Source organism: Pygocentrus nattereri, chromosome 22 (genome assembly GCF_015220715.1).
Source record: "Pygocentrus nattereri isolate fPygNat1 chromosome 22, fPygNat1.pri, whole genome shotgun sequence".
NCBI classification, from domain to species: Eukaryota; Metazoa; Chordata; class Actinopteri; order Characiformes; family Serrasalmidae; genus Pygocentrus; species Pygocentrus nattereri.
Genome location: NC_051232.1, coordinates 20,736,471 through 20,763,418, shown reverse-complemented (window position 1 = coordinate 20,763,418; position 26,948 = coordinate 20,736,471). Strand labels below are relative to the sequence as shown.

The window sequence follows — 26,948 nt, the reverse complement described above, 5'->3', positions numbered from 1 at the left end:
GACAAACGCAAAACACTGCAAAAGGGTTCTGCAAACACTGAGGAAGATTCTTGGCTTAAACCTAGTGCCACTGAGGTTACCAGCATGCTCCAAATCAATATTACAAGTGCCTGCTTTGTCCAGACACACTTAAAATGAACGACATCATGTTTTGCTGTGTGTCTGAATTCTAAAAATAAAAAGATGAAACTGTATGTAGCATAAACAAAAGGCCACTTCAAGTAGAACAAAGACATGGTTCATAAAGAAAGAAAGTTGCCTCAGGCGCTTCCTCCATAAAATCAACCCAATATGAGAGGATCTCTCTCTCTTTTTTCTCTCACACAAACACACTCCCTCCTTCCATTCCCCCACACACTACTTCCCCAGCATCCATGGAAAAAGTAAGAACAGAATGATCGAGATCAATGAAGAAGAGCGGTGTGCATTCTGTCTGTTGCGTGGAGTTCCACAGGGGTGGGTTCTAGGCCCTACTGCAAAAGTGCAGTGGTGAAAGTAGAGCAGCGCCCTGGTTCTCATGGACAAAGAGGTATTAAGTGGGATTGTCTGGGCTCTAGCATTTCAGCGCTCGAGCGATTGAAGATCTGTGGGTGAACTACTCCACAGAGATGTAATGAGATCCAATGCTGCTTTAATTTAGCCCTGCTCCCTGCTGCATTCAGACTGTTATTTCACATTTTTGAACATATTTTATGCCTATCTATCTATCATATCACAGATTTTGATTTTTTTGGCCTTGTAAGATGATAAAATATACATGTGCAGAATCTTTGGCAGGGAATAGGCACAAGTCTTGAACAATGAGCACACAGATTCTGTTACTGTTCCAGAGTTTTACATATAAGCAAAATTCAGACTGTGGTTCAAATACACAAAATAAATTGAAAAATTTAAATAAAAACACAAATCTATCTTTTTTGAGAGAAACTCATTTGTAATTATTGAAGCTGTGATAAAATAAGCAAAGATACTTTTTTGAATGATCCAAGGAGCTATGTTGTCTGGAGCAAAAGCTCCTGGTAGGGTCTCTCATGGCAAACTGGTCCTAGGTGACAGGTCAGACAATGTGTAATCCATAATAACCCCTATGAAAAGACAAAAACAGGACTTGTGTACCCTGCCCGGAACAGGGTTACCGGGGCCCCACCCTGGAGCCAGGCCTGGGGGAGGGGCTCGCCAGCGAACATCTGGTGGCCGGGCATTTACTCATGGTGCCCGGCCAGGCCCAGCCCGAAGGAGTTACATGAGTCCCCCCTCCCATCGACCCACCACCAATGGGAGGGGCAGTAGTAGGTGTTTGGTGCTTTGTGGATCGGGCAGTGTCCGAAGGCGTGGGCCTTGGTGTTCTGATCCTCGGTTGCTGAAACTGGCTTTTGGAACTTGGAACGTTACCTCACTGGCGGGGAAGGAGCCTGAGTTGGTGCGCGAGGTGGAGAGATACCGGCTAGATATAGTCGGGCTCACCTCAACACACAGCTTGGGCTCTGGGTCCAATCTCCTTGAGAGGGGCTGGACTTTATTCTTTTCTGGAGTTGCCCATGGTGAGAGGCGGCAGGCAGGTGTGGGCTTTCTCACAGCCCCTCGACTGTATGTTGGGGTTTTCTCCGGTGGACAAGAGGGTAGCTTCCCTACGCCTTCGGCGTCCTACCAGGAAGAAGGAGTCCTACCGGGCATGGTTGGCCTGTGGGACACCAGAGGCAGCTGGCAGGTATCGACAGGCCAAGCGATCTGCGGCTTCAGTCGTCGCCAAGGCAAAAACCCATGTGTGGGAGAAGTTTGGTGAGGCCTTGGAAAGTGACTTTAAGTCGGCTCCGAAAAGATTCTGGAAAACCGTCAGGCGACTCAGAAGGGGAAAGCAGTGTGCCACTAGCATTGTATATAGTGGAGATGGTGTGCTGCTGACTTCGACTGAAAACGTCATTGGGCGGTGGAAGGAATACTTTGAGGACCTTCTCAATCCCACCGACATGTTCACGGACATGGGAATAGGCTTGTCCATTACTGAGGCCGAAGTCGCTAAGGTAGTTAAGAATCTCCTTGATGGCAAGGCTCCACGGGGAGATGAGATGCATTCAAAACTGTGTTCCCCGGGGTATTCTGTGGGAGGTGCTTCGGGAGTACAGGGTATATGGCTCTTCGCCATTCAGGCCCTGTACAAACAAAGCTGGAGTTTGGTTCGCATAGCCGGCAGTACGTCAGACTCGTTCCCAGTGAGAGTTGGCCTCCGTCAGGGCTGCCGATTCTATTCATAATTTTTATGGATAGAATTTCTAGGCGCAGTCAGGGAATGGAGGATGTCTGGTTTGGTGACCTCAGGGTCACATCGCTGCTGTTTACTTCAGTTTTCGCTGGATTGGTTTGCAGCCGAGTGTGAAGCGGCCGGGATGAGAATCAGTACCTCTAAATCCGAGACCATGGTTCTCAGGCGGAAAAGGGCGGAGAGCCCTCTCTGGGTCGGGGATAGGTTCTTGCCTCAAGTGGAGGACTTCAAGTATCTCGGGGTCTTGTTCACGAGTGATGGTACAAGGGAGCAGGAGATTGACAGGCGGACTGGTGCTGGGTAAGCAGTGATGCGTGCTCTTTCCTCCGCAGGGTGTTTGGACTCTCCCTTAGAGATAGGGTGAGAAGTTATCCGGGAGGGACTCGGAGTAGAGCTGCTGCTTCTTCACGTCGAGAGGAGCCAGCTGAGGGTCCACCTGGGAGGAGACCCCTGGGAAGACCCAGGACATGCTGGCGTGACTATATCACCCAGCTAGCATAGGAGCGCCTCGGAATCCCCCTTGGAGAGCTAGTGGAAGTGGCTGGGGAAAGGGAGGTCTGGGCCTCATTGCTTAGGAGGCTGCCCCCACGACCCAAACCCCGGAGAAGCGGAAGATAATGGATGGATGGATGGATGGATGGATGAATGGATGGACTTTTTATACATTCATTTGTGTTTTTTAGAAATCATTTCTCATAAACATTTTCACAATTCTGTTTAGTTTGGCACATCAGTTTTTTGAACGAAAGTCTGAATTTTGTTCATATACAAAAGTGGTGACTGACTACATTTAGCTTTTATTAAGTTAAGTGAGTCAACCAACATAAATGCTATTATAAAACAAGCCCCTACAGTCCAGCGCTTAACAGAACGAAGCGTAAAAAGAGTAACAAAATTTAGGGCAAAAGAAATCAATCCCAAAGACCAGAAGCCAGTATACATTAATGATCTTTCTTTAATTTGATGTTTGTCTCATTGACATTTCCGTTTACCGTAGCGAGCTGCCGGTTTTTGCTGGCATGCTCGATTTTGCATGACTTCACCTGCTACAGAGCTCAAAGGCTTTTGGAGAGCAAGGTCAAACTCCTGCTCCAGCTAAGTAAGATTAAAACTAAATCCTGGATCGATGTGAGGAGAGCAAGAGAGAGAAAAAAAGAGAGAGAGAGAGAGAGAGAGAGAGAGAAAGAGAGAGAGATTAATCTTGTTAAAAATTCAAGCATCCACAATCACTTGGAGATTACAAAAATAAAAATAAATAAAAAGAATTGAATTCTAATTTCCAACATCACTTTCAAACCTCGTTCAACAGGAATATTACGAGCAGAGCTACTGAACTGCACGCACTTGTCATGCCAAACATGAACAATTCCGTTAAGGAAACACTTAAAACCAGGTTCAAGGTCAAAGAAAGGGTTTAACCACTTCAATAAAAAGTCCAAAGATAAGGTCAAGACAAAATGACAACCAGAAACAATGACATATATAGTCCAGGGATATGTGTGTAGTTCTCTGTCATGAGTATTTATCAGGTTTTTCAGATATTTTTCCTTTTAATAAACCGCCATTTTAAGTAACTATGTTAAGTTAGTGACAGGTTTCAAGCTAATGCTAAAGCATTAGCCTCATTGCTCTCAAGGAAATTGTCAAGGAATTTGTACATAAAAGGGTGCGTTAGCTTGTTTTTATTTAAAATTATACTTTAATAAAAAATTTTATTAATACAACAACAAACAGCACTATATATTTATTATCAACTCTTTGCTTTGTACAGGACTTATCTTGTATTTTGTGTAGTTGTTGTATGTCTGTGTTGTTTGATTTTTTGGATGTTTGTCTTCACTGTTGTTTCTGTGTGGGTGAGAAATCTGGGGCACACTGGATAACTGCATTCATAACTGTGGTTAATAAGACACTTCTATGTATGTACAAATGACAATATTACACACACACACACGTGTATATATATATATATATATATATATATATATATATATATATATATATATATAAAATATTGTCATTTGTACATAAAAATTATTTTATGTACATTGTAAAATAAAAATGAACAATAACAATATTAAACAGTTACAGTACTGCCTCAGAACAGTGTGTGGTGATAAGGCCACAAGGCTTTGATTAAACAGAATTGTACAGAATTTGAAATGTAATTAAAATTAAAATTTATATTTAAAAAATTAGTTATAATTTTATTCCACAGGCATGGTGATCATATCTCACAGACACCAAAATGATCACATGCACTAACCTGTAGACCACTGTTTTAGAGTGGGGGCCTGGCAAAGTCAACACTGCACACACCCTCAATTCACTGTTTCTAACTGCAGTAAAGTTACATTACCTTTTCAGTCAGACTCAGCAGTAAAATTACATTCAGATGATGTTAAACTTACGTTCAGCGCATTCTTGGCTGCCTCTGCCTCTGATCTGCTGTCAAAGCTCACAAACCCCACCGGCTACAATAAAACAAGGAGAGACAGAGAGAAAGAACACAGAGTTAGAAGGAAAAGTCCTTCACAGTCCATCGACTCGTGCATATTCTGCCTTCATTGTGTGATGAAACAAAGACAGAAATGTGCAGGGAGGGAGGGGGCATTCAGAGTTCACTCACCAGCGCTGAAATTCAGGAATTCGGAAAAAGAGAGAGAGTGAGAGAAAGTGGGTGACGTTAGAAAGAAAGAGCAACACTGCTATTCCACTTCCACATTCATATGGGCTTTTGAAGACTCATACTCAGCATTTTTACAGACAAGCAGATGGGATGAGATCATAAGAGAGAAGAGGGTTACTGAGTTAGCTAAGAGGAGCACAGCAAATATCATGGCACACTTTACTTGTTGTGGCTGAACAATTTGGGGAAAATATCTAATTGCAATCTTCCTGACCAATATTGTAACTGTGATGTAAATATGACTTTATTCTGTTAATTATTCTAGGCCTTTTTTCCCTAAGAAGATCCATACATGCTTTATTTAGACTTTAAAAATGTCTGCTGAATGTAGTGTATTGTACACTGTCACTAACAAGCTCTGCATTATTATGTTAAATTTCTACACTCACAACTTACGACAAAGTTGAACAACGTAGGATAAAATTACAGGGCCCAGATTTCCAATCTTTCTTTATAACATACAACTTAACAGACTGTTTTTGTTCCTGGGCCTTTAAGGCTGATGTACGTAAATGATCTCTGTTCTGATTGGCTGCCCTGAATTACACCTTTAAATTGGCTATATCTATATAAAAACAACTAATCATTCATCCCTAATATGCATCACGATATTGTGTAAAAATTAACTTCTTAAAAAAATAAAGAAATAAAATAAGAAAATGTCATAATGAGCTGCAATCCACTCTGCTACACGTTACAATGCAGTTTATACAGTTACTGTAAACTGGCTGTTGTTCTACTCATTCTCTCGCTCACAGACAAACACACTTTCTTTCCATGCTCACTCTTTCACTTTCTCAAAACAGTTAATGTTAAAATATTAATATATGTGTGAAGCATTTAATGAATTCAGACACTTTTGAACTGCAGAAACCTACATTCAGTGCTTCTGTTTTATGATGAGCAGCTAGCAGAAGGCATGTTAGGATCTTTGACTTTTACAGATTTTACTTTGCCATAGAATTATGAGAGTCGAGAATCAACAGCCACTGTTAATGCTAGCTAACATCATTCTGTCCTCTGTTAAAAAAGAGACTGGCAATGTACTTTAATTCAGCTGATGTAGAGATCGATGGTGATCACTGCATTGTTGAAAACTCCTCTAAATCACTCTACAATTCCATTTTGCAATTCCGACATTGAAAGGAAAATGGCCAACGTACATAAAAGTTCCCTAAAACACAAATGGGTGTATTTTGGTCACAGCCACAGCGTACTGCCCACCCTTCAGTAAAAGTATCTTTCCAAAAAATAACTCTTTTTCTGTTTTTAAGAAAGAGTCTCCCCGACTCTTAAAGTATGATGCTACTTCCTAAAAGTAATTGACACAGAAATTAGGACCTAATTTTGTAAATTTAGTGAAAACATAGATTATTATTGGATGGAAGTATAAGTACTATACGAAAATATAAAAAATAGGAAAGTACAAATCCATCAAAAGTTTACCTGAATACATGGATTTGAGTATACAGTACCAGCCAATACCCTCCACTGTTTAATTTTAACAAATACTGAGCATAAAACATCTTAAAATAGGTAACACAGAAGTGTGTTAATAGCTAGGCATAATACATCTTTTTTTAGAGTGCATATATACATCTCTTTCTCTCACCCTCACTCACTCAGGGCCTAGACAGTGAACACAGGGCAGTTATAAATAGCAGCTCTGAAACCTACTGCTATATATGGAGATAGCTTAGCCTCTCTGGAGAGGCCTGGAATCAATTGATTTACATTATTGTTGTCATCTCTCCTGCTCTGTGCCATAACACTGCTGCCAACACGAGACAAAACACAACTGGTGCACTCAAAGAAAACAGCCGGTCATAAACACACCCACTGTTCCCCTCTGACCGGCTCTCCACTATAAAACTCTCACATTCCAGTGGGATCTTTTTTTTCCCCACAGGAAGTGAGACCTGCTCCTACTTCCTTATGTTCTTGGGTTGATAAGGGGCATTTCTGAGACAAAAATAGACGCTGTCAGTCTATTAAAGATGAACTGGGAGTTACTGGCACTCAGTGCAAATGTATAAATAGCTCAGAAGATGGTGGATTTTTTGTAGGCTTCAAAAATGTTTTTAACCCCTTTAAACCCCAATCTCACAATATTCAGACCAATTTTATAATAGTTACTGAATATTAAGTCTTTTCTGATTAATAACTGAAAAGCCTGCATTTTAAGGGACTGAATACAATTATTAAGCTGAAGAGAAAGTTGGGGTGGGCAATCCAACAAAATTATCATTATTATTATAATTATTATTATTACAGTAATAAATTACATCACAATACACACTTCTGGGCATATTGTGGATATTGTCAGTACTTAAAGAACACCAACCAACTGCATTTTTATTACAAACAAAGTGTCATCTGTCTAATTTAAGTCTCATTTAAGTGAATTTTTGCAATAACACGCTTCTGAAATCAACAGTATTTAATATACTTCATTGCTTAATAGCCCTAATATAACTGCCGATCTTACGACACAGTAATTCGCCCAACAATCAGAACTGAACACAATATGAGCTACAGGATTAGGTTACCTGATTTAATTTGATTTAAACAATCAATGAATGAAAATGTACCTTCTTGCTGAACCAGTTACCAGTTGTCAGTCTGCAAGATGATTAAAGATCTGCCTCCATCTCCAACAAAATTGTTATTTTTTTAATGTTTGTTGTGCACAGCACCCACGGGCATTGAGTCCCAAAGAGCACTGTTCTTTCTCTCTGGGTGGTCCGACCCCCACCCCAACACTTCGCAGTACGATGCTAGCCAAGGCAGTCATCTGCTAGCTGACTCAACAGAATTAGCCGTTAAGATTCCCCTTCAAGCATGTCGAGCAGTCTAATGATGTGGTGTTAGCGACAGTTTGAAAAGATGTAGTGAAGCTTCAAGTATCTCACATGCTAACATTCATCCCCTCAGGTTGAGAGCATCATGTGATAGGATGGGATCTAGCTAACAAGAGGCCATCATTGCAATACTGAACGTATCACCCATCTTCTCTCTCATGCCACATACATGCATACACACACTAATTCACTCTCTCTCATTGCTATGGGTATCACACAACACTCTCAATCATTATCATGCCTACAGTACTACATATTCAAATGCACACACACTCACAACCCCTGACTCCATTGTTCCTGACACAGCCTGTTAATTCTCATATCTGAAGCATCTGTGGCATTACTGTCTAAATGTGATCCTCTACAGCAGCTACACAAGTGAGGATAAACAAGCACATCAGTGACAACAGAAAAGGAAACTTTCCATCTACAGAACGGCAGGACATGGTGCACTCTGTCAATCCATCAATTCCCAGTAGGGACTTATCAGTCAAAACAGAAACAGTCAAGCAGCTGCAGTACAAACACACAAAGCTGAGCTGAAATGCAATGGCAATGAAAACTGCTGTGTTAGTGTATTGCAAGACAGCTGCCACCAGCTGCACTAAATAACAATGCTGCACTTAATTTTCTTTTGATTCAAACATACTTGTCTTTTTCCATATTAAATAAACATATATTTTTCATGTTGGAGAAGCTTTACAGAATGCTGGTAAAATGACATGGAATTCCACTTGAAGACGGTAGACTTTGTGTTGTGTCAGATGTGTTACTGTAGCAAATTGAAATCAGGCAGTTTGAAAACAATAATGAACTTGCTACCATGCTAATGCTAGCATAAGAAAAAAACTTGAGCTATCATTACTGTGTGATCTTGAAAGCACATACAAAATAAATATTATTTAAATCAATAACACAATTTAAATGAATGTTTTTGACAAAACCAATCAAAAACACTATAATCTACACTATAACTTTGTTGAAAGAATTTGTGGGCAGAGGACAAATCAGGTCAAATACTGTGCAAAGTAAATAGTAAGTTGATGTAATATATCACTGTTGTAGGAACAAAACCTCATCTCCAAAATTGTAACTTTACAGGAGAGGACTTACTTTACTTTAAATGTAAGTCAATGGAACCAGACATTTTTGGGCCCTTTTTTTTGGTCCATTCATCATGAAATTTACACACAATATAAAGGGCAACAGGTATTCCAGAATTCCAGGTATGCCAGAAACTGAAAAACGACAAAAATAGAGATACGAGGTTTTCTTCCGACAGTGGTGATATTTTGTTAACGTGGAAATAATACACATTCTTGAAGTAAATTCAATGCCACACTTTTTTGAAATGAGAAGACCCTCCATTAAATAAATAAAAAAAAAATCAAGTCTCAATCTCACACACCTGCACATGCTAGTCAAGGTCTTTTGAAGACAGGATTAGGTGTGTCATCTTAGGACTGGTACTAAACTTTATGAAGTAAATTGAAGGTAAATCTTCAAGAGCAGGCTTTTAAAATAAACAGCAAAAATCCCCAGAGAAGCATTTATTCCTTGTGTTCATTTGTGTTCTGTTGGACTTATGGTGGTAAAGAACACTGGGGATTCTACTACATTTGAGCATTTTTGTGAGGGATTTTTGTCTCACCTGTTTTGAGGTAAGCTTTATCAATGAGCCTTCGTAACCCTAAAACAGGAAAAAAAATCAAACATTACACTTTATTGTTAGGACATTATTTATTTTAAAGGTTCATTTCTATATATTTCTATATTCCCAGACAGCACTGAACCTACAAATCTATAAAAATGCACAACATCTCAGTCACTTTTGAAATACAATGCAATTCACAACCTATGTTTAGTGACATTTAGTATCAAACAGTAACCAGGAAGTACTCATTTTGCTTTTTAAATCAGGGATTAAAGTAGTTGCACCATTCAGATATTATATTTCAAATGAGCAGCCTCCTCAGTTGCTCAGATACCCACTTAACTTCCCACTGCCATTACAGAAATCAACAAACAACACATCAACAGACATTTGGTCACTGGATCTGGTCAAAGAACCAACTATTTCTGTAACATGACATTGATGAATCCCATCAATTCATAAACTTAATGTAGTGTAATTGGTGTGGAGAGTTAGCAATGTGTGGAAAACAGCATGTAACTTACTTTAAACGGCCTGAACAAGAGATAAAGCTCACGCGGCTTTATGTCCAAGGGCAAGCCACTGACAAACAGAGTCCGGACCTGCAGACGGAGAAAAGAAACAGTTCTCTTAGAATGAGATATAAGGGCAAAAAATTTGCTCGGCTGACACTGAGCATATGACTATCAGTGATACCCAACAACAACAAAAAAATGTGATCCATTCAAAACCAAAACCACTTCAATGGGCTTATAAAGCACAACTGCACAACTGTTAAGTTTCCTAAATGTGTCTCAGCATGAACACATGGTTCATGGAAAAAAAATCACTGGTATAAAATCTTGACAAGATGTGGCGGCTGTTTAAACTTCAAAATCTTCACATTCACACAGGCTTTACAAAAATGGTTCTCCACTCATTGAAACCAAGAGTGGTTCTTCATGGCATTGCTACAAACAGCCCTTTCTAGCACCTTTAAGTGTGTGTGCATAATTTTCTATCATGAACTTGGCTAGGAATCTATAAACACAAACGCATCTGTTAAATAAACAGTAGATGATCTTCTATACTCTTATCTGCCTCCAAGCTTTGTTTAATTAAAATAAAATAAAAAGCTTTGTAATAAAAACACAGAGAATTCATTTTTGACAGGTATTATTCATACAGCAATACACACTCTGCTCTCTCCATGTGTGAGGCCATGTGACACCTGCGTGAAATCAGTCACCAAAAATTCCACCAAAACAAACACAGGTAACTTAGCAACAGTGGGCTCTGATAGGCCAGTTTTCAGCTTGTAGCACCTCATCTCCTATCTTATCTTTTGTGAGTTTGAGCCAGAGGAATCTAACAGTCGCATGAGGGGTCTTAGCACTTGGCTGGATGGCTGTGAACTCACAGCTGCGGGGTGCTGGAGAGGTGCTGTGTCTATGAGCACAAAGACAAAAGCGACAGGAGGACTAAATTGTTTATTATGGGGGAAAAAGAAAGATAGGAAGAAAGAAAGAAAGCAACAGAATGTTTTACTGAATAATGCAATTTAAATACAGTAAAGGGTGAAAGTTCATATAGAAAATAAGTTATATATACAAGGCATACACAGCAATCCTTTACCTACATTTGCAATGTCTACTCACAAGGTAACTTAGGGGTTAATATTCAATTCATCAAAAGATGAAGGGGGCTGGATTTCTATGCTTAGAGGTCACAGTGGACTAAAGTAAATCATTACATTCAGTAAAGGTGGCTTAATGAAATCTGAAGAAATGTTATATTATCTATGAAAGACACATAAACATTTGCCTCTATTTACACCAACTAGTTTATGACGAACCACAGGGGTTAAGATTTGGCTCAATGAACGTTAAAAGGAAGTTGGATTTTTGTGCTCGAGAAATAATTAAGATGCCACAACAAACTGATTGAAACATGTCATGAGAGACATTGAGACACTAGTTTTATGAACCCCCTGACTGCTCCAGTAACAAACCAATACGGTAACAGCGTGCCAATGCCGAAACTGCCATTACTGATGCCGATACATAAACATTAAAAAAAACAAGTTAATTGGAATTAGCTTTTACCTGGAGCACTGGAGAGAAATATGAAATTTACATATGCAGCAAAATTACATTCAGCACAGACGTTCAGCATCACCTAAACGTTCTTCTCTTCTTACATGTTGGGCAAATTTCTACATGTGTCCAATACCGATATTGTTTGTAAGCAAATATCACCAAATACAGATATGCTTCCAATACTAAAGTGCATCCTTAAAGCACACAATTCACTTTGATTTGTATAATGCTGTTCACAAGACAGTCAAAAAAAACCCAAAAAAATCAATGTGTGCAGCTTCAGCAAACCTCAGTGAACTTTCTGATACAAATATATGCTAAAAAACTGTTTTGCCTTTAACTTATCTGATTAAAATGTATAAATTGTTTCCACATGAATGAAATGTATTACATAAACTTAATTTTGTCTTTCAGTTTGCTTTTGGCAAGATCTACGTTCAAGTAATATATTTTATTCATGTAAAAATTATACACACATTTGAATCAAGTAAATTCAATGCAGTCTTTTCAGTGGCAGGACTGGAGTCCGCACAGGGGTGGGCATTATTGCTACGATGCTCAATATGCATCACTATATTTCATTTCTCTGAGATTTGATTAGTCAGAACAGACAAAATAGTCTTTTGTAGTGCCACATAATAATCAACTGTTATGTCTATTGCTAAGTAGCCAATAATATGCGCACAGCCGAAATGCTAACATGTCATGAAAATAATGTTAAGATGTTAGTTAGCTGGACAGTTACCACTGTAAAAGAAATGTCAAAACAAAACTAAAATGTAATGAACTGCTTTTTCACAGGGGATCACTGCCTTCGAGTTCCAGAGTCCATTTACTAAGGCTTTAGTTGGTGTGTGAGATATGTTTATGTTGCTACTGCCTCTGCCTCCTCATTATTCACCACCATTGCTGCAGTATTTTATTTGATACATTTTCATCCACATTAACACATAAAGGTAACAAGGAGGAATGGATGGGAATGTGTTTGCTGCGTCCAGGATGGTTTTTTTAACTGGAGACTTTGAAGAAAAAAAAACCATCACTCTCACAAGTGAAAGTACGAACAAATGTAACTTGTTAAGCTAGTTACAGTAAACTTGTTATATTAACGTTAGTGTCCTAAAACACTAACGTTATCTTTCAATAGAGTGGCTAATAGTAGAAATAGAAGCTTAAAACAGAAGTTATGGACACCACTGGGATTATACTAAACTTACAACAGTATTTAGAAAGTTTTTTCTAGTTAGGATGTTTCTGTAATACTCTTTTCTTATGTGGAGTTATAATATTATAAACTTAGGATAAACGTGGTTATGATTTAATAGCTACTGTTCTAAACTAGGTGTCAAGGTGACTAAACAGGTGAGATTTCAGAGTTAGGATGTTTCTGTAGCACGGCCGACTCTTATGTTAGCGATTACATCTTTTGTTACTGATTTCCTGACTGACAGTGTTTGTAATTAATGGGTGCTGGACAAAGAACTAACCTAATGCTCCTTGCAGTTTACTGGTTGGATGAACACACACACACACACACACACACACACACACACACACACACACACACACACCACACACACACACACACACACACAATGAGACACACTCACCTGACTAACACACACCTAAAGCTCAGCTGAGTGGTGAGGCTGAGTCTCATGTCTCATTTTGTTCTCTCTCTCTCTTTATGACTCATGACCATAAAAGGGGCTTTTTGTTGCTGAGGTCATGCATGCGCTCTCTCCTAGCGCGAACCATGAGTAAAGACAAACAGGGATAATGAGAGAAGGAAAGGATTAAAATATCTGTACATTGAACCTCAGAAGAATGAAATGAAGTCATAAACCAAACTCTACACCAATTAAGCACTGAACAGAAACACTCGGCTGGCTTAAGACTTGACCAAAAACATTCAAAACACTAGGTCACCACAATCTGTAAACTGAACAAAGAGGATGCTATATTTTTTGTAAACCACAGGATCAAAGACTTAAAAATTAATTGGAAGAAAAAAAGAAACAGGAACCTTATGCCACTGACATATTTCTTTAAATCAACAAATTTAGTCCAAATTTTGTTCCCTCAATAATGAGCACAAATTAAACAGGGTGTTATGAGAATATCAAGGAAGTGCATAAGTACTTTGCTATGCGCTATATAAGTTACCCATTTCAACGCATTAAGTCACAGTGTGTAACAGTGATATCATCAATGTACATATACTGTGTAAATGGCTTATAACAAATCTAAGTAGGAACTTCGTTTTATTTTTATCCATTTATTTAGTTTAATTTACTCAATTTGTTTATAAAAGTTTGTGAAGCATTAAGTCTTTACACTTATTCAAGTGTATATACACCATCTCATCATGCATGTATGTTTTTGTTTTGTTTTTGTGCCTGTACTTACATATTACACAATGAGCCAACTGAAAGTAGTAATGTGTATTGCTGATACATTCTAACTGTTGCAACTCACAATCACTTTAGATAATGTAAATCTCAGAAACGGCGAGAAACGTTTCTCTCATAATCTCCGTTTTCACTGTTTTAAACTGTGTTAATGCTTGTTAAAGTCGTGATGCAGTCTTACATGCACAGAATGCCTTCTCTTGATTTTGACATGATTACAACACACTATATGCAATCAAAAGACAGCCTGTTATTGTTATAAATACTTTCATAATTATAATAATAATAATAATAATAATAATAACAACAATAACAATAAGGTTAAACTTAGAGTAAAAGAAATCTTCAATAACAGCAGCCTAGAATCGGACTCTTTTTTCTGAAGTGCGTTCACATAAGATGCGCTCAAAGTGTGACAGCTCTTTTCAGGAAAAGCGGCTCCTGCTTGCCCAGCACTTCCCCACGATATTGTCATTAATTGACAAGAGCTACAGGGCGTGATTGGACAATAGTATATTGCACACAATCTCACAAGCCTCGTTTCATGTCGGTAAAACAGCCTCTTCCTGCCAAACTAGGTGGCCACAATAAGCAGTCACAATTAGTGTCAAAACCCTCCAGACCCTCTGATCATAGCAAGAAGTCTGACTTACAAAACTAGGGTTTAACATGTAATTCGCATGCTGGACGGTGCTTACCAGCACGGTACCACAAACCTGGTGTTTGATGTCTGACTGAAACAATTTTGCTGATTTCAAGTGTACCAGATATTCTTCTTTTTCTTTTGTGGATACCAGGAAAGTATAGGCTATTTTTTTTTTGAAGACACTGCGTTGCTGCAAGAAACACATTCATATTTTGAGCATGATTTACAGATTAGTAGCTGGGCCACTTATTAACTTAATAAAAAGATTTAAATTACCTTTTGCGGTTTTTTTTCATTGAATGTTTTCATTGACCTTTACCGTTCTGCCAAAATTGTGAAAAGTTTACTTCACTGAAAATGATGTTCTAAATCAACTGAATGCTATCATGGAATTAAATGCTTGCTATTCATATCATCAGCCAGCACCAACAGATGAGGGGGAGGGGCAGATAGAGAGAGAAAGAGAGAGACAGAAAAAGGCAAAAAGCAGAGAGGAAAAACAAAGTTAAGCTGTATCAAGACACTATGAGTTCATGACCCTGAAAGAATTCAGAAGTAGTTTTGGGGAATATCAATATTTTCATCAGAAAAATGAATTACAGTACAAAAGAAGAGTCAACGCGTTAATTTTCTCCTGTCGTTTAAACCGTATCAAGAGAGAAGACAGACAAACCGAAGACCTTTCAAAAAACTGCAGCACTTTCCTTTTCTGTCACTGAGGCACTTCTGAAGATTCAGAGCAATAAAAGCACTTTGTTTTAGACACTCTCTCTCTCTCTCTCTCTCTCTCTCTCTCTCTCTCTCTCTCTTTCTCTGTAGCGACACTTTCTCCGACAGCCGTTTTTGACGCTAAGCCTTGTTGTCTTTTCAAATACCTCTTGTCGTCGGCTGACAAATGGCCAAGATAAGATGACAATTCCCCCAGCGGTTTTAAAAATAAACCTGGGACATCTGAGGGGTGGAGAGGCAAAGAGTAGTTTAGAGGAGACATATTATAAATGCAGAGCAGCATCTGCCCGCTTGCTGACATGTACAGGGACACCGAGGGATACAATGCACTCTTAGAAAATGGCTAAGCTTTTAGAACTTACACAACAATCTGCTCCATTACCCCACTGATCCTAAGGGTGAGCGATATGTCAAAAATGTAATACTGTGATCTTTAAACATTTCACACTACTAAAGGGGTAGCGATTTTGATACAGTACCGGGAAAAAAAATAGAACTGAATATTAATCTCAAATCATATTAAACCTGTGTGTGCTTTTCTCAGTGTGCATCAGCAGTTCACTGTGGACATAATCTGCTTGTTTTAACATTTCACTCCTTACAGACTGTCATATAGTTCCTGCAGCAAAAGCTGCTGTTAATAATAATAATAATAATAATAATACACTGACAGAGCAATAAAATAACAACAAAGATTTGCTTTTAATTTTGGCACCTGGATCACATAACATATTTTTAGCCAAGCATCAGCGATCTGATTGGTTAAATTCAAATTTGTAAAGAAATCATAAAGAAGCAGATATCAAGTTTATTCATATTGCTTTGTTTTGTGATACACATAGACATTTAAGCATCTTCATTTTACATTTTCCCTTAGATGAATAGATGCAGTTTTTCTATTGGTTTTTTGGACTGTACCTACATTTGCACATCATATCTTTGCATTAGTGAAATTTTGAGTCGCCAGTGCTCGCTGTGTATTAACGCTCGCACATATCAACAGAACAAATTAGGCCATGCAAGTTTGTTTGATACTGGAATTGATGCAAAACTGAGGCAGAGTGGAATGTTTCTGCTGTGTTTTTGTTTTTACAGAGAAGTTTATTGTTTACATGTTTCTAGTGGCACACTGCTCGCAGCAAAAAAAAGAAAAAGAAAAACTTGCATCATTCTGCGCATGAAACCACTGCTTGCCACAACTCCTGATGAACACAGGAGTAGACTGAACACCAAAAGGTTACCCCTACTGCTTCTGCTGCAGTGATCACTGCAGTCCTTAAAACATACCAAACATACCTTGAACAAAGTCATTTTTATACCCTGAGCCAAACAAACCAGCAGTGAGCTGCAAAAAACTTAAATGTACTGAACTTTGACTCTGAGCGCAGCAATGTTAAAACATGCAGCCAGTTACAGGCTATTTTATCACATTTATTGTTCCAAAATGGAGAATATCAGAAAATAGTCTGCGTTTCAGGTTTTCTTTAATTATCCACTATGTGTTTGGGGTGTTTATTAGCCTGTCTTATGGATGGCTTGCTGCCTTGAATACCAGAGTAATTACACTTGATGCTGTATAAAACAGTACAAAACACACATTTCCCACAACACAGTCAACACTTACAGTTACAGAGATATCCGCACCCCATCCAGCCCTCCTCCCCCACTGTCTAGCTGCACAGAAGGGGTCAAAACCATGGAGTACAGGAAGACATACATATACACCCCCCACCCCCACCCCCCCACGCACACAACCTCACACTGGGAAACGCATAAACAATATCTGCCGGATCAACTTCGTCCTGCCCTGTCCGATGGCCGTCAAAGATCTCTTTTCCAGTGAGGAAAAAAAATCTCATAAAGGTCAGTGTAGTCACATGACCCACCATCGTCAGCAGAGACACCAGAATAACTATTCAATTTCAGCTCTAACTAGGAGAGAGGACCTTATTTGCTGAGTGACATTTTGGGGAAGATTCCCACAGACGCAGCTGAGGGTTGTTTTGTTTTGTTTTTTCTTTCTTCTCTTTTGTTTTTTTTTGGGTTTTTTTCTGTTACGCACTATTTAAAACTCAAACGCTTGCCTATACTACAGGACGTAACCGGGTGAAAATACAACTCAAACAGCATCCAACAAGCCACAAACCACCAGCCTTCGATCTAAACAAACACCCACACGCCGGTTATGAATACTGTTTGACGGTATTGATTACAAGAGAGAAGCTGATCACAGCCGTATCTCCTCTTTTGGATGCGATCAACACAGATGTTTTGATTCTGGTCATCCTGTGTTGCTGGAAAGAAAGTAATCATTGGCTGGAATTGCCTGGAAATTGAGGAGAAGAACATAATTACTTTGATACCAAACACATTGCTACTCAGAACTCAGGGATCAAAGTGATCAAAAAAAACAAAAATGAATGTTAACAATAAGACTGGACAGAATCACAGAGCATGGCGTTATTTCAGTCTAGACTGGTTCACTTTATGTACCATTACAACTCAACAATAATATTATTTTAATAAGCATCTATCTGCTGTTATTTTTGTGTGTTCTGTGGGTACCTATTGTGTCTTAAGAAATAAAAAATTTTTAAAAACCCTCTCTGGACAATTTTGTATTTTTATTGTGTTCACCTTGATTCAAATATGAATCAAACAGAATCAAATCAGTAAACTAAACTAATAGCTCATACTAATCTTTTAGGTCAGGGGTCGGCAAAATGTGGGTCCGAAGCCACACGTGGCCCCTTTACTGCCCTGCTGTGGCTCCAAAGAAGAATTAGATTTGTAGGTAAAAATAAAATAATCCTCTTTGCAGTAAAATAAAGCTCTGCTGATTGTTCAAACAGTTTTAGGAATAAATGGTTTTAAATGCTGGAAGTAATGTAGAACTGCTAATTCATCCTGTAACCCTGAAGGTTGAGGTGCGGACTTCTGGTCCCCATAGCATTACAGAAAACAATCTCACCTAACTAGTAGCTAACAAAATGACAAAAAGAAAGATTTAAGACGAACATGGATAAATTGGAGATGAATGGACTGCATTTATAAGCACTGCAGCTAAGTTTCCTGATATGTTTAATCTGCAATAAAAAACTGTCATGCACTAAAAAGTCACAAAGCTGAAGTCAGCTGCTTGTTCAAATTTCTCATTCATCTGCTGGAATGGGACAACTGTAACAAGAAGCTGGCTTGACTTCAGCTTTTTTACAAGAAACAACTCCACTTTTGCTTAAAGCTGAGCAAAGTAAGTCTGTGTTTTCTTTCATGTTAAATTTATTTGCCTATACTGGCATATTAGCACATACTGAGACATATTTACAGCCAAAATGGTAAAATGGACACAAAATGTTGTGGCTTCCAAGGTGTTTTGATTTTTGCTGAAACGACAAAACAGCACCTCCTAACATGTGGGTTGCTGAGCCCTGTATGGACAAAGATGGTGCTGGGCTACTGCTCTAAAATATCTGCATTTCATTTATTTCACTGCAGTTGCAACCCTAGACAAATAAATATTTCTCTGTAATACTAGTCCAAGTAGACATAAAACCAATTATGACATTTTATAAATGTTCATGTATCAGCATTGTACATAAAACAATATCGTATACTGGCATTGGCCCACAATGTGGCATGTCTGTGCAACTGGAAGGACATGCATGTATCTGAAGCAACTTGACCTTGTCCTAAAAAAGGTAAGAAAGGTGCCAAGCTCAGGTAAAATGTTCACCAGGTGATCAAAGCTAAAGGCTTATTCTATTCTGTGAGGAATAGGCACTTCTAAAGTCAAGAAAACCATTCACTTTATAGTTAAACTGTTCATTCACCCCCTTTGGATTGCAATACAGGCTGGTTTTAACTGGTTTTATGATTCATTTTGTACAATATTACAAAGGAACCGATTTGCATCCATTATTAAACAGTAATTCAGAGTGGTCTGATTTTAAATGCTCCGTTTTAGAGAAACGTACCAAGTCAGAATCGTTCACAGTGGTGGTGATAGGAACCGAACATCCACCTCTAAAAGCTCCCCATAAAAGTTACCACATTGAATGGTTATGAATACACTGCCTGATGCCTGAGAGATCTGTTGTGTTTTTTTTTAGAAGATTCTGGCCTAAAACGTATTTTTGTATTTATCTATTTATGGTGCAGAGGTACACGCAGGATGTAACAGATATATAAGGCAAAATCATCTACGAAGAAAACTTATTTTTTCAGATTGATGGCTATTTTAGCATTATTAAGAGTAAAATGTGAAAACTCAGGACACATATAGGTTGACTGGTGTTTCTGGACAGCAAATAAAATGGCTATACTGTGTAGACATCATGACCTCTGGTTCCTGTCATGACCACTGTAAAGAAAGAGCTGGATGGTTCTCTACAAATACCCATTTCACATCAAACTACTCTGAATGACTTTATTTACACCTCAACCATTGCAACATGCTTTACTTCAAACACATCAAAAATCAAGCTAATGAGTGCTTAAAAGGCAGGAACGTGGTACTACATGACCACATCCACGCATGAAATTTTTGACCTGGCAGTCTGGCGAGGCCACATAAACCGATCCTAAACCCAAAATAAATAAAGTGCAAATGGATGCCATCCAACTCCACGGACACTTCCAGTATCTTTTGGCTCTTGAGGGAAGACCAGGATATTGTACAAAGCACAGAGCCCCAGCCAAAGTAAATGACTGGGAGCTGATAGTTGGGCTCTTAATTTGGAAATCTGATCAGTGTTTGATTGCAAAACTCTTCTACAAAGAGTTTAATATGAACACTGGGCAAACGGCCAAGAAACCTCCTTGCAGCTTATCTGATGTAAGAGCAACTTCAACACGGATACCCAAATAAACATTCAGCTTGGATACCGGATTTTAAAAAAACTGGATATGACATATAATGACATAACATTCCAGCAATCTGAACTTGGCAATGCTACGACTTTTCCAAACATACAGCATGCAGTTACATTTATTTCTTATACTCCATGTTTTTGGCCTATTATTAAATAGGCTATCATACAAGTCACTGTTTATAGCCATTTGGTTACAGGTATACAATAACAAACCACTTTAGCTGTAGGCCGTGATAAATCTTCACTTATGATAAAAGTGGCCTTCTGGTTGGAGATTTACAAAAATCCTGCCTTTCAGATGTAGAAAAAAAACTTTAGCTTATATAATACATTTTCTTAACCTTTTACTGATGTGGACACTTCATTTCAGAAGTTTAGAAAAGAAAGCAAAGCTTTACAGCTTTACAGCAATAGTCCATTTCAGATATGCAGGACACTGTAAAGTTCCAACTTAAATAATATTGTTTGTTCACCATAACGTACTTAACCTATCTGTGCGTAGCAGAAACTGAGACTGAGGCAAACCTTTACCTTAAATAATGTTATTTCTGGTATATTTACTGATGTAGATGCCTCAGTTCACACTTGGAGTGGCCAGTGGAGAAGACAGAGGAGAGAGAAAGCCCTGTCTCTGGTATATGGTCTCGTATAGCTGCACAAGCAACTTTATTAAAGACAACTGAGGTGAAGCTTTACTTTAAATGCTGTTTTTGATTATATTTTACTAACGATGGCATGTCATGATCAGATGTTTACTTAGTAAAGATACTTTACTAAGGATGACACTGAGGTAATACTAGAGCTCAAAAACTAAAGCTGGCATCTCGGTTGGGGCTTTCTCACCCACTGGAGGTCAGAAAGCAAAGGCTAAGCCACCGTTCATCGCCATTTGGTTACAGGTTTCCACCACAACCCAGTTACCGCTAAATGCTTCGGTTTAAATACTGTCGTTTCCTACTGAAACTAGCATCTCACCTGGGGCTTTCTGAACCAAAGTACACGGGGAAAGAGAGAGAAAGACAAAAGTTGAAGTCTCACCTCTTCCTCGTGGTTGCTGAATTCACTGCTTTCGTTTTCTTTTTCAATTTTGTTGTTCATCTTGTTCAAGCCTTCCCGCTGTCAGAGACCGAAGTGACCGTTTTAACCGTTACAACGAGTCATCAAATTTATCTTAAAGCGTCGTCGACTAAGTCGATATTCTTCCACTCATTTGAAAATATGATATACTCCGTTCGTATATTTCTCAGACGTCGAGCGGTTTCTGAGGAGAAAGTGGTTGTTTTTTCAGGTTTGGAGATATTTTCTGGTGTTTTTGTCTTTGTCGCGCAGCAGTTTCGTGCCTCAAGAACGCTCGCGAGTGATGAATTCGCTCTATCGTAACGGTTTTTTCTCCCATTTTACCCACCCGTATTCCGTCTTGGTCCCGCCCCTAGTGCGCCGCGATTGGCTGGTGGTGTACACTCGTGCTGCTTTTCCTGCGCTGGGATTGGCTAGTGGATCGAACCAAGGAGCCAATTCTAGCGTAGAAAGAGGGAGGAAACTAACCAATCCCAGCGCGGAGAGGGCGGGACTTATCCGGAATAGGGGTGGGAAAAAAACAACGATTCTTTACGCAGCAACTCTTGGGAGGAAAGTTTCATTCAAGCGAATGAAAAGAACCACAAAGAAAACCTCCCGGTCACAAAGGTTTATGTCTTTAGTTACTGTTCAACTCGTCCGCTACAGTTTTGTATAAATTTTGTTGCCACAGGATTAAGCATTAACCAACTTTCCTGCTCTTGTTGTGTCTTTCTTAGGGCCTTGTTATCGAACTTGCACAAGGTGGATACCTGAATGTGAAGGTGTTCGGCCTGTTTATTGGTTCAAGATGTTTGAAAAGGTCGGGACATTCTAACATTAATGGGGAATTTCATTTTTTTTCTTTCAACATAATTCAGAGGTTAAGATATCAATCAGTGACACGGTTTGAAAAAAATGGCTGAGAAATTTGAGAAACTTACCGACTTGGGTGTCTTCATAGTGGTGGTGATAGGAACCAGGGGTCAGAATGTCTGTGACAGAAATAGAACCATTTTATTTACTATCCAAAACCATGTACACGTCTTCAGAGCTTTTATATATAATACTGGTGAACCAAAAAAACAAAAGCTTTCTGTGGGAACTGCATGTACCCCTCCACCATCAATGTTTAAGATTGGTGATCTTTGTTCACATATATATGTATACATGACATTCTTTTCGTCTGAGTCACAGACAGAAGAAAGGAAGGCATGGAGGACAAAGGACAAAGTGAGTGCTGTGGTAGGTGCGGCAAGAGAGAAGTCCTCCTGCGTACATACACCCACCCACTTAATGTAGACGAGTGGACATGGAGACACTCCAGCTGCTCATGACACACAAACATGATCCAGTTCCTCATCACTGCCTTCATTCACTGATCCAGAGTCAGAGTCACACACAAACAGAGATACATGAACCGGGAGGTCAGGTTTGTACATCATTAACTCTAGTGCACTTTTACAACTTCATGAAGTTTATATGTGGGGGAGAGAGAGACAGCTAGAGAGAAAGTAAGAGTGAGTGTGAGAGAGAGAGAGAGAGAGAGAGAGAGAGAGAGAGAGACAGAGAGAGAAAGACAGAGAGAGAGAGAGAGAGAGAAAAGAAGGGAGTGAGAGTGAAAGAGAGTGTGTTACACTGTTAGTGCTCTCGAGTTACAGCGCAGTAGTGTTACACTGTTAGTGCTCTAGAGTTACAGTGCTGTCGTGTTACACTGTTAGTTCTCTCGACTTACAGCGCAGTAGTGTTACACTGTTAGTGCTCCTGAGTTACAGCGCAGTAGTGTTGCACTGTTAGTGCTCCTGAGTTACAGCGCAGTAGTGTTGCACTGTTAGTGCTCTAGAGTTACAGTGCTGTCGTGTTACACGGTTAGTGCTCTCAAGTTACAGCACAGTAATGTTGTACTGTTAGTGCTCTAGAGTTACAGTGCTGTCGTGTTACACTGTTAGTGCTCTCGAGTTACAGCGCAGTAGTGTTACACTGTTAGTGCTCTAGAGTTACAGTGCAGTAGTGTTACACTGTTAGTGCTCTCGAGTTACAGCGCAGTAGTGTTACACTGTTAGTGCTCTTGAGTTACAGTGCTGTAGTGTTACACTGTTAGTGCTCTCGAGTTACAGCGCAGTAGTGTTACACTGTTAGTGCTCTAGAGTTACAGTGCAGTAGTGTTACACTGTTAGTGTTGCAGAGTTACAGTGCTGTAGTTTTACTATGGCTTACAGTGGAGAACATGCTAGGAGATGCAAGGAGTAGAGGTCGTAAAGGTGGATGACTTCAAATATCTTGGGTCAACCATCCAGAGCAATGGACAGTGTAGAAAAGAGGTGAAGAAGAGGGTGCAGGCAGGATGGAGTGGGTGGAGACGGGTGTCAGGGCTGATGTGTGACAGAAGGATAGCAGCAAGAGTGAAAGGGAAGGTTTACAAGACAGTAGTGTGTCCTGCTGTGATGTATGGTTTGGAGACTGTGGCTCTGTCTAAAAGACAGGAGGCTGAGCTGGAGGTGGCGGAGATGAAGATGCTGAGATTTTCGTTGGGAGTGACAAGGCTGGACAAGATTAGAAATGAGCAGGTCAGAGGGACAGTGAAGGTGGAGCAGTTTGGAGATAAAGCCAGAGAGGCCAGGTTGAGATGGTTTGGACATGTGTTGAGGAGGAATAGTGGATATATTGGGCAAAGAATGTTGGAGATGGAGCTGCCGGGTAGAAGGAGAAGAGTTAGACCTCAGAGAAGGTTTATGGATGTAGTGAAGGTGGACATGGAGATGGTTGGTGTGAAAGTAGAGGAGGCAATGGATAGGGCAAGATGGAGGCAGATGATCCGTTGTGGCGACCCCTAAAGGGAGCAGCCGAAAGAAGAAGAAGAAGACAGTGGAGAACATGCTCAACACAGACTCTCTTTAACGAACCTGTACACTCTATCATGCCTGACTCTGATTCACGTGTCTCTGTTAGTGGCCCTTATCTGTGACTATTTCCACCAAATGTTAACATCTTCATACAGAGGAACCAGGCATTATTCAGTTTTATCATTTATAAAGCTTTTCAGTGAATAGATATCTAAATATAATTTCCACTATCTTTACTGAAACCTTGTACCTCTAAAAGAACAACTTTAAATCAGAAGTAAATACATATATAGCTATATGTTCTTTTTACCTCTATTTTTGTTTATGTGTATAGATGACCAGTATATGAATTATTTGGATCATATAATATCTGAGGGAGAAAAATGTCATGTCTTTCTTTTGCTTCTTCCTTCAAACAGCACAGGAATCCACTCTTTCCTTTTGCTTCAAAACAGTATGGTAAAGCTTTAACAGGTGACAGAGTCACACAGAGAGAGTGTGTGTGTGTGTGGGTGAGAGTGAGAGACAAAAAGAAAAGGAGACAGAAACAAAATAATGAAAGGAGATATAGAGTAAAGAGACAGAAGGAGAGAGTGAGAGAGAGAAAGAAAGAGAGGAACAAGATGGGCAGAAAGAATAAAGTATTAACAGGTGTATATACATTTAAAATGACACTTAGATTTAATAATGTTTTTTTTTGTTCATCCTCTTTCGGGTCACTCAGATATAAATTATAAATGAACACGTCAGTCCGTATGAACTTCAAACTAACTGTAGTCTTTCAAGCGTAAGAGAATATGAACGGATCAATAAAGCAGAAACCCAAAGACCAAATGCTTGAACTGTGTTTAAATGGTGGTCTCTACACTGAAGCGTTTGATTTGAGTGGAAAATGTAATTCAGGCTTCACTGACATTTCACTTTAATGAATATTGGCATGTGGCTAAACTTAAACTTTCCTATTGGGGGATTTGTCACTTTCTGTAAGTATCTCTTCATTTTTCCTAGTGCAGATTCACATTGTAATCTGGAGCTCTCCCATCCAAAGATGGGATTTTCTAAAAGTATCGATGAATGAAAGTATTAAAAATTACATTTGGTACACACTGGCAGGGAAAAAGATTTGATCAAAGGCACATTATACCTACAGGAGCTTCTAGTTTAGCGTCTCATACTAAATCCATAGACATTAATATGGACGTGGTCCCCCTTTGCAGCTATAACAGCTTCTGCTGTTCTGGGAAGCTTTCTACAAGATTTTGGGGTGTATCTTTGGGAATTTTTGCTCATTCATCCAGAAGAGTATTTGTGAGGTCAGTGACTGACGCGATGAGAGAGTCTGGCTTGTAATCTCTGTTCAAGTTAATCCCAAAGGTGTTTGATGGGGTTGAGGTCAGGGCTGTGAGACCCAGTCTTTCTTTCACACCAAACTCACCCTGCCATGACTTTATGGACCTCGCTTTGTGCACTGGGACTCAGTCATGCTGGAACAGAAAAGGTTCTTCCCAAACTGTTCCCACAAAGTTGGAAACATACAATTGTCCAAAATGTCTTAATATACTGAAGCACTAAGATCTACCTTCACTGGAACTAAGGACTCTAAAGACCACCCCCTGAAAAACAACCCCACAGCATTATCCCTCCTCCATCAAACAGTTGGCACACTGCTGTGAGGCAGGTAACGTTTTCCTGGAATTCGCTAAACCCAGACTTATCCATCAGACTGCCAGATAGAGAAGCGCGATTCATCACTCCACAGAATACATTTGTACAGCTCCAGAATCAAGTGGCTTTACACCACTCCATCCGACGTTTGGCATTTTGCTTGGTGATGTAAGGCTTGCATGCAGCTCCTCAGCCATGAAAACCCGTGCTGTGAAGCTACCGGTGCACAATTTTTGTGCTGATGTTAATGTCAAAGCAGGTTTGGAGCTCTGATGTTATTGACGTATGCACTGTGCTCCTCAGCACTTGACAACCCTTTGTAACTTTACATGGTCTGACACTTCATGGATAAGTTGCTATGGTTCCTAAATGCTTCCACTTTTTAATAATACCATTCACAGCTGATTTTGGAATATCTAGGCAATATCTTGTTGCAACGATGCGACACAATTACAGTAGCACACCCAAATCCAGTCACCTTTTTAGAATGACCCATTCTTTCACAAATGTTTGTAAAGGCAGACTGCATGGTTAGGTGTACATACTGTGGCAATGGGACTGAACCAAACACCTAAACAGAATGATTAAGATGTGTGTCCCAATACTTTTGCCCATATGGTGTATGTTATATACTGTTTAACAACTGGTTTTTACATATCTGAGGGGATTTATATGTTCGTGAATTAAAGGAGGAAAGCCCTAAAAAATGGCTAGGGAGGTGTAAAGCCCCCAGTATTAGGCTGTGGAGCATTGGAACTGTGTTCTCGGGTGTGATGGAGCTCCATACAACACCTTTGGGATCAGATGGAGTAGGATTTGTGATACAGACTAATCATCCATGATCTGTGCTTGACCTCACTGCATTCTGGCTGAATGCAATCAAATCCCCACAGCAATGTTCGAACATCTAATGTAAAGCCTTCTCAGAAGAGTAAAGACTGTTACTGCTACAAAATAAAAACTCCCTATCAATACCCTTGATTTCAGAAGAAATGTTGGAGGATCAGGTGTCTACAAACCTCCGGACATTGGTGTATGTATGCTGCTACTGCTTACATGTAGGTCTTAATCTTCAGTCCATCATCACTGAGTGGTTCTAGTTTTCAATAGAGCCAAGCTGAGGTTAGTAATTGCCACTGAGAGTTGGTGGGGGCCGCAGTAGCCTGTAGGTCACACATCAGCTCT

At 39.5% G+C, this 26,948-nt stretch overlaps 1 protein-coding gene across 4 annotated transcripts in view; it reads right to left on the bottom strand.

Annotated features, from left to right (window-relative positions):
* rbpms (RNA binding protein, mRNA processing factor) overlaps positions 1-21,569 on the bottom strand; it is a 47,749-nt gene extending 26,180 nt beyond the window's left edge. For all 4 annotated transcript variants that reach the window (XM_017719279.2, XM_017719280.2, XM_017719282.2 and 1 more), the window contains exons 1-4: positions 21,238-21,569; positions 9,989-10,066; positions 9,462-9,500; positions 4,672-4,734 (exon numbers count right to left, since the gene is read on the bottom strand). In XM_017719279.2, coding sequence (XP_017574768.1) covers positions 4,672-4,734; positions 9,462-9,500; positions 9,989-10,066; positions 21,238-21,297 — 240 coding nt within the window. In that variant the 5' untranslated portion in view covers positions 21,298-21,569. The remainder of the gene's footprint in view (positions 1-4,671; positions 4,735-9,461; positions 9,501-9,988; positions 10,067-21,237) is intronic.
* Positions 21,570-26,948: the final 5,379 nt, after the last annotated feature.